General features: G+C 39.9%; 1 protein-coding gene across 1 annotated transcript in view; it reads right to left on the bottom strand.

Moving 5' to 3' along the window:
• The window catches only part of LOC136434831 (aminomethyltransferase, mitochondrial-like), a 48,301-nt gene that overhangs the window by 11,112 nt on the left and 22,478 nt on the right, over positions 1-14,711 (bottom strand). Inside the window, exons 4-6 of the mRNA XM_066427903.1 lie at positions 13,958-14,103; positions 9,173-9,359; positions 4,007-4,123 (exon numbers count right to left, since the gene is read on the bottom strand). Of these exons, the coding sequence (XP_066284000.1) occupies positions 4,007-4,123; positions 9,173-9,359; positions 13,958-14,103 (450 nt within the window). The remainder of the gene's footprint in view (positions 1-4,006; positions 4,124-9,172; positions 9,360-13,957; positions 14,104-14,711) is intronic.

Below are 14,711 nucleotides of genomic sequence, written 5' to 3' on the forward strand. Positions count from 1 at the left end.
ACTTTTTTCTTTACGCATATTCAGATTTGCATGTATCATCACTCTTTCACTGCACTTCAGGAATAAACTTTACATAGGCGCCTAAGTTTCCACAAACTTCCTTGTCTTCTATGCAAAGTTGCAGCAAGATTGTCCTCTCAAGGGAATCACTTCCAATTCTGCCCTTAATTGCTTTACCTGGGCCTAGTTGATTCGGTTATGGAACATCAACAACGACTGGGGCCCGTGGGACAGCTTCAAGCTCGCAATTACAAGCAGAAAAGTGACGGGTAAGTTGTCACCTCACAAGAAGGGATGTAATTTTCTGGCTCCTGATGTGCCAGGCATGAATAAAACATGCGAAGGTCAGTCTACCCAGGCGAGACAGAGTCAAGACTACCTCCAGGAAGGAATCTTCAATTAAAAGTTGCAGGATCCTGCTGTTCTTTCCTGAGTTGTAATTTCCTGTTTGACATATAGTTCCTGCAGTCCTCTGGGCGTATGAAATTAATTTTACTTTTTTGCTCTTCCTGTGTAGTTATCATACACTAAGACAGAAAATCTATGACAATATGTAGTCAGATCGAGTTTCATTCAAAGCTGAGCTTAAATGGTCTTAGGTGAAATTTACGGCAAAGAACCGATATTCATTTCTGATTTCCCTTCTTATATTACTGAACTATTGCCTCATTATGGCGTTTTGATCCAGGGAATTGAAACAAAGTGCCACCTCTGAAGGATAGATGGATGGAGAAACAAAGTTATAGACGAGATGGTAGTACTGATAGACCCCCGGTAGCACCTGATGAATTTGACAGGGTTAAATAAAGAGCCCTCAAAGGTGCAATCAGGCAATTTGTGTTAGACGTGTCTCTAAATCTCCTCCTCCCGAGGTCAGCTGGGGTCAGCGGTTATGTTTGGCTGTGGAACACTGATTCATAGAACGTTTGTCAAACTTGGATGACTTTCAAAGCACTGAATTTTCCGCTGGTCTGAACTTAGAGCTTGCCTTTTGAAGGTAAGATTTTCTGACTTAGTGTAGTTAATCTTTGGAAAATGAAGTAAGTTCAGAATTTGAATTGCAATCTTTATCATGCTATCTATGTAATCATTTTAACTTTGATGCCGTTAGTCCAAGCAATTAAAACAGTTAGGAAGGTTTGAAACGTCTGCCTATTTCTTGTTGCAGGTGATAACAGACATACTTCAGTCAAGAAAGTTCCTGAAAGAAAGAAAGTGATCTTGACCCAGTTTATCTCACGGAAGGGCAGTTCTTCCATTGGACTGAGAACAGAGACGATATACAGCATTTAAACGTTCGTTGTAACAGGGAAATTCCCTTGGCTCTTTTCTACAAGCACAATCAACAGTGGAATGGACCACAGCTTAACATCCCTTCCTAATGACTGCGACCTTTGCGTGCATGTCGGGTGAGCGACACAGCCACAAAAAATACAGCGTGAAGTTAAACCAAAACGGAGGCCTGAAAGGGTCTTTCTCAGCAATTCTGTTGCAATTTGTGGTACACTATCACGGGAGGCTCAGGTCTCAGTTGTAAAAGACGTGTGAACGGCATGTCATAGACGATAATGGAAACTCCCTCCTCCTGTAGGCTCGAGATACGGGAAGGTGACTTGATGCATCCCCTCCGACCTAGCAGGACTGACAGCAAAATGTACTTGCAAATCAGCAGCAGGGAAGACAGATAGGGAGGGCCCGGTGAAGTGACACCTTGGCACTGATGTGTGGACACCAAACTCTCCCCACAGACAACTGACGCCAGCTCGGGCTGTAAAACTCCTACATTATGTACATCTTCGATGAAGAAAGACTCGGGAGGATGGGAGCGGGCAGGGAAGCTTCGAAGACAAATGAACTTCAAGAAGGCTATGGACAGTCCAAAGAAAGCACTAAGTTGCATCCTATTGAGTAGCTGAGGAATGAAGGAGTTGGCTTTGCAGCACATGATGTGTTCTGAGCTCTTGATGTACAGTTTTTATGTAGTGGCCATAGACACCAACTTTTTATTGGTTACACAATGGAGAGGGTTATGAACAGAAGATGTACTGCGCAGTGGCTTACTTTTTTATTATTGGTGAAGGGGGGTGGGTGAAAAATGACACTGAAGGTTGCATGCAAGGAAACAAAATTATCATTACCAGAATAAAAAACAAACTTGAGATGAGCAAGGTCATTAAGTACGTCCTAAAAGAAACATTTATAAGTTTTATGACATATGTCATTTTGAACGTTTCATTTGTTCAGACTTATATATCCTGTAAGCATTACATACATAATTGGTGCCATAGCTAGGAGAATTTAATACTCCACACCTGAAGATTTACATTCTGCAAAGTCCTTCATAAACTAGGACACATTTTTTATGGTTACCAAGGGTGAATCTTACAAGTTCTACTAAGCCACTTGAGGGTTGAGAATGCAGATGTGAGGTAATAGGGTAATCAGTGACTGGCACTATAAAGGGACTGGGGGAAATGGGCCCGTGGAGCAATGCACTTCACTTGGACAGAATGTTGTCATTTTAAGTTCTGGAACAATATTTTCCGATCCTTCTTCCAAGTTCTTTCAACCTCCATCATGCCAACATTATTTGTTGTGTCATTCGCAGTGTCACTGACAGTTGGGCGATATTTACCATGATCATCTTCAGCAAAATACATTATCAAAAGTTACTATAGTCCCCTCTCTCATGTAACGTACGCTCACTTTTCATGTTGCATTATTGTAGTATGTTTCAGGGAACAAGTCAAGGTATAGATCAATTCAAGGACTTATAATTATACAGGCACTTAAACTTGGTCAATGTCGGCCAAAAGACATCACCCCTTTTAGGAAAAATACAGAACATGGGGGAAAAGGAAATCATCTTTCACAAGATGAGGGAGACTTGGTGGACTTTTGACGAATGCGACCCCATCTCCTGCTGATACCATATCCATTAACAGATGACCTGCATTCTACACATAATTGGTCATTTGTGAATACAACAATATATCTCTCTCTTGGTGTGCTCAAGTCATTTGGGGGACAAGGAAATGCATTTATGAACATCCATCATTTTCACTTCAAAAACTTTCACATTAAAACTTTTTTACTCCTTTGATAAAAAAATAATTTTCATGGTCTCATATACTCTGAAATGGATATTCTGTATTAGCTGAACCTTTTGTACCCTTATTTAGTATATCAATATAAAAACTTAAAAAAAGATCAGCTTGCACCCATATAGAAGTTTACATGACCAGTGATGTGGCAAAAGGCTATATGAGACTGGACATTAATTTACCTCTAGAAAATAAAATCTTTACCAGAATAAAACAAGATGAATAGTTTCAGACATAACGTCTCTAGACTTATGTGAAACAATTTGTGTGCATTATGTTAAGATCTTCAGTGGAAACTGAATACTGCTTAAAATTGTCCTTCACACAAGATATCTAAATATATCTAAAGCTGTGCATTGTGCCTTTGACAAATACTTTACTAGCAAATCTTGAGTTCAGGGTGAAATAAAATCTCAGACGTAATCTGTTATTCTGCCATCTCAATTCCCTGTCGCAGACTTGCCAGTAGGTTTTAATACTCCTTACATCCGACTGTTATTAAAAACAAACATACCCGGTAAATCACACAAGCCATCAATATACACATTGAGACATAACTTTTCCCTTAGTCATATCCAGTCAGGTAGGCAATCCAACACTGCTAGATTAATCTCTTGGGTTCGCCATAAATTGCTCAATAACGTAGTCAGTTTTTTTGCCATTTTAGTTGACATTATCATTTCCAGCTTGAATTTTGGGGGGATGAGTGTGACATTCTCTGGAATAAAGGACATGTTAGTTCCTTATGCACTATCATTATTAGATCACTCAATATTTCAATAAAACGTCCCAAAAAGAGACTCATATTCTTAGTTCTAATTATTCTCAGGATCTTCCACTTTCACATACAGGGGTGGCCTGGATGATACTAAGACATTGACATGGAAGAAGAGCATACTTGCCTCTTGCTGGTGGCCCTTTTGAAGATATTCCCACCCTCTTCCTGCTTGGTTTGTCCTTAATCTGTTGGAGGATGACGCCTGCACCAGGAAAGTTGGATTCTGCTCTCCTACGTTTGGCTGAAAATGCAAGACCCCAATATTTCCAATAAATGATTCAGAAGTTAAAAGAATAAAATCTTAATTTATGAAGGGAAAATATCACACCTTTATAATTATATTGCAAGTTTCAAGTATAAACATAGAAGTCATGTGCTTGTCTAATGATTAATGGGCGTATGGCTTTGCTAAAAGAAGGATTTGCCTGTAGACCTTTGCACTTGTCTAAGGACGAGGATTTGCCTTTAGAGTCTGAAGCTTCGTCCTACCACCTTGGTCCTGCTTTGTCTTTAAAAATGATGGTCTACAGTTTAATTTAGTAGATTAAAGCCCAAAATCTTAAAGTACCATTCTTTGAATCTAATATTCAGTCAGCATTCAAAATTCTTGTTTCTTTGACTATTTACAAGACTCCACTTGTAGTATCCAGTGTTTGATTATACTGCTGTTGGGGTCCCTGAGACAGGAGTGGGCAGCAGTCGGCTTAGCTTTGACATCGCGCTTCCAAGCAGCTCTGTCAAGGGGGTCCACACTGGTGAAACCGCACACCTTAATGTCTAAAAAAAATAGATACCCTACACACATGTGTATATATATATGGCCTCTGTCGGTTAATGGGCAAGGGCCTGTGATAATATAGGTGTGCAGTAACCGTGATCAGCATATTACTAAAAGAATAGAAGAAAACAATTTGCTAATCTAGGATAATCATTACAATCTTACAAACCTGGGAATACCAGTCCCAGCAGTCATCATGTAAACTGCACCATAACATGCACAATTTTATGGATGTTTAGGTAGCATTGTTCAAAGTCACTAAAGCGGGAAACAGGAAATTGCCTCTTGATTGCTACAGTAATAACTGCATGCAATGCTTCCGTGGTTGTTAATGATATCATGATATTCCATGTCAGGGCTTGAAATACCTTTATATACATGCATGGTATCTGAAATTTGCACTTGTCAATTCTTTTGTAAATCGCACGAAAGAAGATAGACAGCTTACAAATTTGCTGAGTAAAAGATTAATAAAAATTCAGGCTTGTTATCATGAATTACAATTAAGCTAATGAATAGTGTAGCTAGAGCTGGTGTTGTGGTAGGGCACGAAGCTTCCATGGGAATTTCTACAGATTCTGGCAATTCGGGAAGCAGAGGCTAGGGCAAGGGACAGGACTTCTTGGAGGATCCACCTGGAAAGCAAGGGGCCAGTTTCTGGCCTGTGCACGTAGGCTGGCAATTTCTGTGATAGCAGGTACAGTGTGCCACGGTAACAGAAAGAAGTATTTTCAGCCCTGCATCCACTCACAGAAAGACTCTGCCTCTGAGGGGTAAAACTACAGAGCTGCTACCATTTGTCATCACAGGAATTTAATATATATATACACATGAAACTTGATGGAGTACATTTCTTCTCCCAGGCAATATTGTATAGCAATATATACCTTAGACTACAAGATTGTCCTCTGACACACTGCATGCAGATCATATGATATGGCACTGAAGTAAATCAGTGGAGACCTGATATTAACAAAAAGCAATTTCAACCACAATGTTACAGATTTTTGTTACGGAAATTGTTGCAGCATGGAGATGCTTTTAGATACCAATATAAGAATACATACACTGTCAGTATATGCTGGCTATGTATCAAATTCAGGAGAGACCAGATAAGAAGAAGTATTGTATTTGGTTTAAAGCTGAGATAATTCAAGTACTTACTTTCACTCACTTTATTAGTTTGTGACATTGTGCATTCAGTACATGCATGGTGCTCTTGAGAACATTGGGAACCTGATGCACTCGTTGAGTTTTGTAGGCAATACAGCTTTTCTTGCAGTATATATAATAAAATCATGATTAAAAACATTTCAGTACTACCAATATTCCAATACCAACTAGCTCTTGTGAACACTATAATGGCAGCTAAGTGCACTTAACGTATTAAGGAAAATACTTCAAGCCAGGGACTTATGTACATGTATTGGACACAGTAATCTTCCACATACATGTATAACACATGTAGGTGTCACTGATTATAATTTCTTCTGCTTGTTGAGAATTGACCTGGACTAGATGAGGATTCTCCATAGGTCAGTCTGGTCTATACCCTGTACAGGGGTGATTTATCAAGGGGTTTCGTTGCTGACATGATACTCTATACAGTAATCTGATTTTTGTTAGATCTACATGTTCTTCTAAGTATTTCTCATTTAGGCCATATTTTGATTAGCTGTGTCTTGCATTTGCATTATGTTTCAATAAAAATTTGAAGTAAAAAACAATATACTAGTAGTTTGACTTAAATCCGGATATTCACTTTGCCACATATTGTTTTTGTGTGTGGTTTCAGTTGACACAATAACACAGGATCCCATAGAACTGGCTTGGAGCCTCAGTTCATCAACAAAGCTTGTGTCACATTTTGGTGAAAGTTTCATTTCTCAAAGCCTTCACATTCTCTAATTAAAGCAGGATAAGCCTTGCATATAGTCAGAAGCTGACACCTAAAAGGTCACCGGATAAACTTTGCTCTTGCACTTGGGCACAACTGCCTGGCCGTCCGACTTAGATTGACGCTAATTGAACCAAAAGGTTGCCAGATGCGTCTCTCTACATCACTCTGGATGGAGTCAGGCACAATTACGCCAATTTTCCTAGTGTGTGCGGTGATATATACCTGCAGAAAGTTCACACCTCTGATGCAGTTTGTATCATTACTCAGGGAGCTCCCCAGAATTCCTAAGCAAGGCGGTGCTGTAGGCTTGGGGAGGGTAAACCTGGACCAAAAACAAGCAGATTTTCCCAGTCCACGAATACCGGTCAGGGGATTGATAAAATCTGGTCTATGTGGACATACAGGTGGTCACCATAGACAGGATATTCTTAAATGCTTGTGTCAATGGGAAAACCATCTAAGGGACCATCAAAAAGTGGCTAGGTGGTCCTTGCATAGCTTTGACTGTACATTGTATATCATTGGCCAGGTAGTCCTTATATAGAGGTGGTCACTTGCATGTAGTTTGATTGTACCTAAAGTTGAAGACTGACAAGGACACAAAGTAGTGCAGCATTCCTTATTCCATTGCTTAGAGCCCTGCATTACTATGCAGGGGGCTCAGTTGTCCATGTCTCAGTGCTGTAGTGAAATAGACCTCTGACACAAGTCCACACATTTACTGATAACTACTGCCAGAACAAAGCCTTGAGATAGTGGAATATATAGCCAATTAAAAGTTGGGGTTGGTTGGATGAACATCACTGTCAGATATATCCTTGGTTAAGTCAAAGATTCCTCTCTTGTAGGGAGGGCCGGCAATTCAAGGAACAGCCTACAGACTTTGAGGTCAGAAGGTCATAGGGAGGTGTTCCGTCTTACCCGATATGTGCTAAAGATTGCGATATCTTCCAAGGCTTGCCGTACGTACCGTTACATTTGGCTTCAATGCATCAAAGTCGAGCTACGGCTTCTAATAAAAACCATGTTATCACTGGCTCCCAGGTCTACTGGTGCGTTGGATACCCAGATAACATGAAAGTAATGAGTTACCGCTAACTTTAAGTGCTGAACACAGGAAAGTTTCATAGTGGCAGGTATGTTGGTAACTTTAGTTTACAGAGCTGTTGGCAGTCTACAATGAAAGGGCAACCTGGTGATACAGAATGACAGTAGGATACTATAGTACTAACTGTATTTTCTTGATTTAAGTACGCACCCTGATTTGGGGCTAGTTCCAGGCAAATTTGAAAGTTTAACTGAAACGTCAAGTCAAAAACCTCAAAGTACGCATTCCTTCTCCACTGATCTTGAACACATTTTTAAGAGGATGAATTCACATTTATGGTGTTTCTTCTCTTTTCTCCAGGTAGTTTTGCTTAAATCAAGGACTTCTACATAATGCCATTCCTTAGATTCATAAAAATTCTCTTGTTACCCCACCAGCATCATCTCTGCAAACTTGAGAATTGCTTACGACAAGTTACAAACTTCTCAAATTAGCAGGTATTGAGCCATGTATTGTTGCACCACACCTGAGATCCTGGCCTTGAAATGATTCAAACTACAATACATCTGGCGAACCTGTTACAAACGTGGCGCTTGATGAAGTACATGTAATTCTAACTGTGTGTCAAGGTCATCTTTCATGGGTAATTTTGTTTGTCTCTCTTGTGATATTTGTATGAATGATTTTCAAGTTTGGCCAGCAAGTCAAGTCTCGCAAGAAATGTGGTAGCACAAATCAAGTCCAAAAAAGAACAAGGGGATCTAAAAGTCAAGTCTCTGAAGACATGTGGGAACTCAATGTCAAGTCTCAGCAGAGAAGGGGAGCAGTGCAGATGTGCAGGAAGTGATGAAGTATGCCCCAGGAGGACTGGATGACTACAAAATCCAATTTGTCACCAATAACCTGTTCATTAGAAGGGGATCAGGTCCTTGGTGCTAATGCCCTGAGGAACTCACGCAGTCACATTAGCACATCAGCGACATGTATAATACAATTTACAACTTCAATCAGCCTGTGTCTTTTTATAGCAAGAAAAAAAATTAGTTCCTGTCTCAACTTCTTTCAGGCTTCTGCTGCATGTAGAATGCAGAAAGTAGAAGTGGAAATGGTGCGGGCATTGCTGAAAATAAAGTTTGACAGGCCCCTCCTGAGGCATAGAATGGAAAATATTGATTTTCGTTTTATCAATCGTTCAGTGCCTCAGGGAACACTTGAATAGGTATACTGTATACATTACACTTTATAGAGGTGATACATATAAACTTAACTTTTGTATTTTACAACTGTGTCACTTTGTCTAATATGGTAATCAGGTTGCAGCCTACTCCTAGTTAGTTTTCTGTAGCTGCCATATTCTCTATTAACTCATACAGTTATTACTCCACGTTGGTTTGTATGTAGTGTGTGAGCCACAGAAAACTAACAAGGAGAAGGATGGCATCCAGGCTAATCAAAGTGATTAGCCTTATGGAAAAGTAGACATCTCAAATCTACCCAAAATTTGTGTGGAAAAAAGGACCATCGAAGTATTGTAACATTTCTATTATCAGTCTATGTATCTCACCTACTGTCCACAGAAGGGTGGCCTCAACAGGCGTGGTGTCCTCGTCAATGTCGTTGCCATAGAGACAGAGCCCCGCCTCCAGCCTGAGGCTGTCCCTGGGACCCAGTCCCGCCAGCTTCACGTCTGTAGACTTCACGTTCAGCAGGCTGTCTGCAACCTGGACAACCTGGTCTACAGGAATGGACACCTGAGGGAACAGATATCACAGGGCTTGAAATACTTCACTTAAACAACTTGAAGGTTTTCAGCAATATGTACATGTCATACCTCATTATATATTAATACTGAGTATATATTCTTCCAGTTTGTAAAATTGTAAGTTACTTTTACTGTTAAAACTGCACAAGAAGACCACTCTAACGTATAAAATCTGGTGTTATAAATTGAAATACTTGGACACGTGGTCACTATAGACAGGATTCTTAATACTTGTGTCAAAAATTATCTAAGGGGTCACATTGGCCAATTGGTCCTTATGTAGAGGTGGTCATCACTTGCTCAGGTTTGACTGGACTTTTTTTCTACAATCTGAAAATTTTTTCCAGCTTTTTCAGCAGATTGAAGGTTGCAAGTGGGTGTTTTGAGCCCTGTATTGTGATTGTATCTTGAACTCATATATATAGTATCACAACAGAGGATACAATAGAAAAGATAAAGTTTTCCGGGGAAAAAAAGTTGTGAAGATCCAAACATGTGTGAACTTCAGGTTGAACTCTAATGCATTAAACCCACCTCCAAGCAAGAGTAGGTAATCTGATTACCGATAATAAGCCAATATCTTGAAATCAATCAATACTGCTGCTATTTCAGGAAAGTTATAGCAGGAAGAAGATAAGGAGATTAAATTTTCCCGTTTGAGTCATGAAGATAAGACTTGGCTTGAGGTGAAACTCTATCGAACACACCTGCAAAATAAGATAGTCTAGATCTGATCATATCTTAGGATTCCACAGTATCATAACTAGTGCTACATGTATCTATAAGGATGAATAAAGTTTGAAGAGGGAGAGGAAAGAAAAATCTCACGTTTGTAAATCTATTAGTAAGTGAACTTGAAATTGGGCTCTTCTGAAGCTCTTCACAGTCGTAGTCATACTAAACCAGTTAACGTTGATTCATATGGTTATGACTATTTATCATTTAAGCTGGTGCGTTTTCATTATAACAAGGAGGTTATCCTCCTTGATTATAAGTATAGGACAAAGACATAATGCAAGATGCATAAAACAGTCAGGGTCTGATCGTACATAGCAGCTATAAAACCACATAACTACACAAAGCTGTATGTATTATCATACTACATTAAGCAGCATATGCAGGACTAAAGAATGATTGATGACGACTGTTACCAATATGGTAGGACTGTATATCAGGGGGATTTTCTGGAGTTTGCTTGTATGCCAAAGCTAGAAGGTGATCCCTGTAATGAAGTTAACTCCCCAGGGCACTGGAAACTAGTCTAATCCAAACACACAGTTTAATACTGCCAAGCAATAAACCCAATCATGCACAAAGCCTTTTCAAGGGAGATTCGAACTTCAGAACAGCATGATTAAGGCCAGACCAATTTAATTTTCTGGTTCTCAAGTTTATGAAAAAAATTTAAAGAATAAGAGTACCTAATCTGTTGTACCTAGTCTTGGGCTTTGTAAACACTGTGCCTTGCAACCGCTTGACACAGTAATGTGTATTGTTCAGTCTCCAGGGTTAGCTCTTTATAATGGCCCACAGCTTAAGTTGGGTAGCCTTGGCTGTCACTCTTTATTCCACCAAACCAAAAAATCAAATCAAATCAAATCTAGAGTCACACAGTTTAATGGAGAGTATGTCTGGTTCAAGTTTTCCTTAAAATTCTGCCTCCTGTTTTCATCACGTCCTCTTTCCGCCGTTTTACTTTAAAATGCCCAAGATCCATTAGGCAAGGCCTTATAGCTTGTCCCTGAGCAGACTTGGTGGTTACAATCATTAACAAAAGGACCAAGGCCAAAGTGCTCAACGGTATTAGATACTAAAGCCTCCATTAATCACTTTCGACTGGCTGAATCCTGTAGACTTATAGTCGTCCAATCAGACGTGCCATTACATATCTCCCTGATCATGTGACGATGAGAGCAGCTGCCTGATTGGACGCGTTTTGGCAGAATGAAGGGAAGAATTAAACCATATAAGACATTCAATCTGATAGACTCAGGAATTCCTTGGCAAAGACTCCACTTTGGATGCAGAATTTAACCTTCTCCCTGCTGCCTAACTATGTAACCAATAGAGAATGGGGTGCCAAACGGCTACTTAAATGTGCTAAAGGTTAAAAAGCAGGGCCTCAGCTGTGTATGGTTCTGCCTAGATAATATTGATCTTGACTTAATAGCAAACAATATTCCAGCGAGTCAGATAAGCCTCACCCTGAGCATGATGGATGGAATGGCTACATGTGTCTCTGGGTACGGCCGATAGTGACTTGTTGATGATGTGACCTGAATTGCTGATTGCTGTTAGCCTGGGTACCATCCTTCCTATAGCTATTCCACTGGCTCTCTCTTTTTGCTTGCTTTATTTGTAGTGTTACTGCTGGCTCTTTCATTTTGCTAATGTGTCTGTAGGTACCTTATGGCTGTTCCCCTTTAACCTTTAGCACACTGAAGTAGCCGTTTGGCACCCAAATCTCTATTGGTTACAGAGTTAGGCAGCAGGGAGAAGGTTAAAAAAGAGAGCCAGCGGTAACTGCGGAGGAGGCGAGATTGCCATGTAGTTCAGGGGAACTGGTAAACAAGGGAACAATAAGATGAAGAAGAATAGACTTCTTCATTGCTCAAGGTTGCATCATAAATATCCTGTCAATTCTTGCAGTTTCCCTATATTTTTCAGCATCTTGTAGACACTTAAGGGAAAATTTAATCTGCTGGTTACCTGGCCCTAATAGCAAGAACATTATGATGAATCAGATATATTCTCATCATTGCTTGCAACAGCTAGTCCTGCAAACAATTGTCCCAGAATTCCATTGCTTATATATCTGTTTGGCCTAGATTTACATACATATGAAAAGTCAGGAAAATCTATCATGTTCTTGGGGTCATTTAGTCCACAAATCAACCGAGTCCTCTGCACAACTCTTTTAGCACCCACTAAATACACTGACATATAGCCAAGCCTCTAAGTGTCTCTGCAACTTGCAATGTGACACCGGCCACAGTGTTAACTTCTGACAATCATGGGTTCCTCAAATTGCATCAAGACCTCACAAAGAAACAGACAGTTTATATGACAGAAGACAAATTCATGTGGACAGCCAGGTACCGGGTCAAGCCCGAATGATAAATCTGCCATTAACCTTTGCAAACGTGGTGCAATATAGAGCTGTCACTGGTCATAACACTCAAGAACACTGGCCAGTACCCTGCACTTATTCACACACATGAGCTTCATTTTTCATATCAATCAAAAACAGTTTCCATATATCAAACAAGATAATGTCATAACAGCAAATGATGTCCACCATGTTGTGGTACCTAATTTGGATTTCAATGGCTTGTTGTAGCTCAAAAGTTTTTCAGCATTTACGAGTTTTAGCAACAATTTGTCAAGTGATCTTCCAGTATTCTTTTCGAGTTTCTGCCTTACAGTCTACGATTATTTGAGAGGGTCTGAATATCTCTGAATGTCTTATAACAGACTTGAGCTAAGATTCATTGAAATGTAAATGACCAATTGACCATTGATATGGAATCCAAAATGTTGAATACGCCCTATACAGTAAATCTGGAGATATCAGTTATTCTGTGTGGTGCAGTGCAGAAATATAATTATTATCTGTAAGATGATCACACAAATCATTCATCTCAAGGGACTTCCTGAGACCCTAAGCAAGGATAAAGGGCCGGGGTTGGCAATGTGTCATCCGTCTGATGAATAATACTTGACTTTAACATCTGTTTACATGACTTTACTATCTGATTTAAGAAGCATGTATGTATACATGTACATTCTGTCTTAAATGTAATAGTGCTGATTTGCAGCCCTTAGCAATACACTGCTCTTTTAACTTCCGTTGATTTTAAATATGTATTCGAATTTTACGAATTAGAATGATTTTAACGTTTTGTAAAGTCTGACTCCAATTCAGTCTGTTGACTGCCATCGTCAGATTGTGTTGTGTGTGCAATAAAACCATTCATCATCAATGCGGACTGATGAAATGCAGAGGGATTGTCTCACATGTGGATTTGTGGTAATTTTAGTTTCGGTCCATTAGTATTGTGATTCTTCATCATACCATTAAAAGACTTCCTTGTCTCAAAGGTTGCATACATTGTGTTTGTCTTCATTCTGCAAATCAGACAGTCAATCTATCAGTGATTCCTGTGTGAGTTTGTCTGTCTACAGTTATCAAAATGGTAACATTTCATTGAAGTGGGAAGGTATTCTCAAGGATGGAAATAATACCAAAGGCTTCTCGAGTTCTGTAATTGCATTAGATGTCTCCAAATGCAAGTAGAATTTCTGTCAACATGCAATTAAAAGAAAAGAAGCCTTAGGATTTCAAGACCTACATTCATCTTTTTCTGAATTTCGAAAAGTTGAATAAAACACAACCAAGTACTTAATTATTCCACCAACGTTTCTGTGACCATTAGTCACCTTCCTCTGGGCAATTCTGACTGGTTCACATTGAACTTCAGCACAGGTGTTTCGGCCTATAGATGCGTTCCCAAACGCAAAGTATCTAGTACATAATATACACTGTTACAGGGAATGGTGTCTACAATGCGGATTATCCGTTGTTACCTCAAAGCCGTCCTCTCCAGTGTAGCCACACCTGGTGACCCGACAGCCGGGCACGCCGAACACCGTCAGGACGGCGCTGCACATGAAGGTGATCCTGGACAGGTCTCCGTCTACACCTGTCTGTAACGCAGCCGCAGCAGATGGACCTGCAGGTGGGAGGTACAAATTCAAAGGACATTAAAACAAGCACAGGGGCTATCTACCACCTAAAAATTTTATTATCTTGTCTAGAACACGAGATATAAAATCAGAAGCTCCGCTGCAGAACCAAGGAAAGCTGCCAGGGGGCTAAAATCTAATCATTTCCAGTTTTTGTCGCAAACGACCCATCACACCAAATATGAAACCAATCCATCCAGTTGTTCTTAAGTAAGTTATCTTATTGACCAGCACATAGAGAGACACACACAATCGTTCAGCTATCTTAATAAACCAAAGAGGCCAACAAACAAAACCCATTTTTATGCCTGGGTGGAGTGAGGAAAGTCATGTAAAGTGCCTTTCCCAAGGGCACAACATCGATGGCGTCAGGGGATTCGAACCCAGACTGCGGGTTTTGGGTCAAAGACCCTGCCGTTACCCCCACACGACCCCAATAACTTTGAGATGTCCTACCTAGGTGTGCCCTGGAGGGCCTACATAATCAGTGATAAACATCTTTAGTTTAAATGGTTTTAGAAGGAGCGAAAAGAGCTTGAAACAATTTATAGACACCTAAGGAAAATAGAGACACCTTCTTAAAAATCAATCAAAA

The sequence above is a fragment of the Branchiostoma lanceolatum genome, chromosome 5 (genome assembly GCF_035083965.1).
Source record: "Branchiostoma lanceolatum isolate klBraLanc5 chromosome 5, klBraLanc5.hap2, whole genome shotgun sequence".
In the NCBI taxonomy this organism is placed as follows: Eukaryota; Metazoa; Chordata; class Leptocardii; order Amphioxiformes; family Branchiostomatidae; genus Branchiostoma; species Branchiostoma lanceolatum.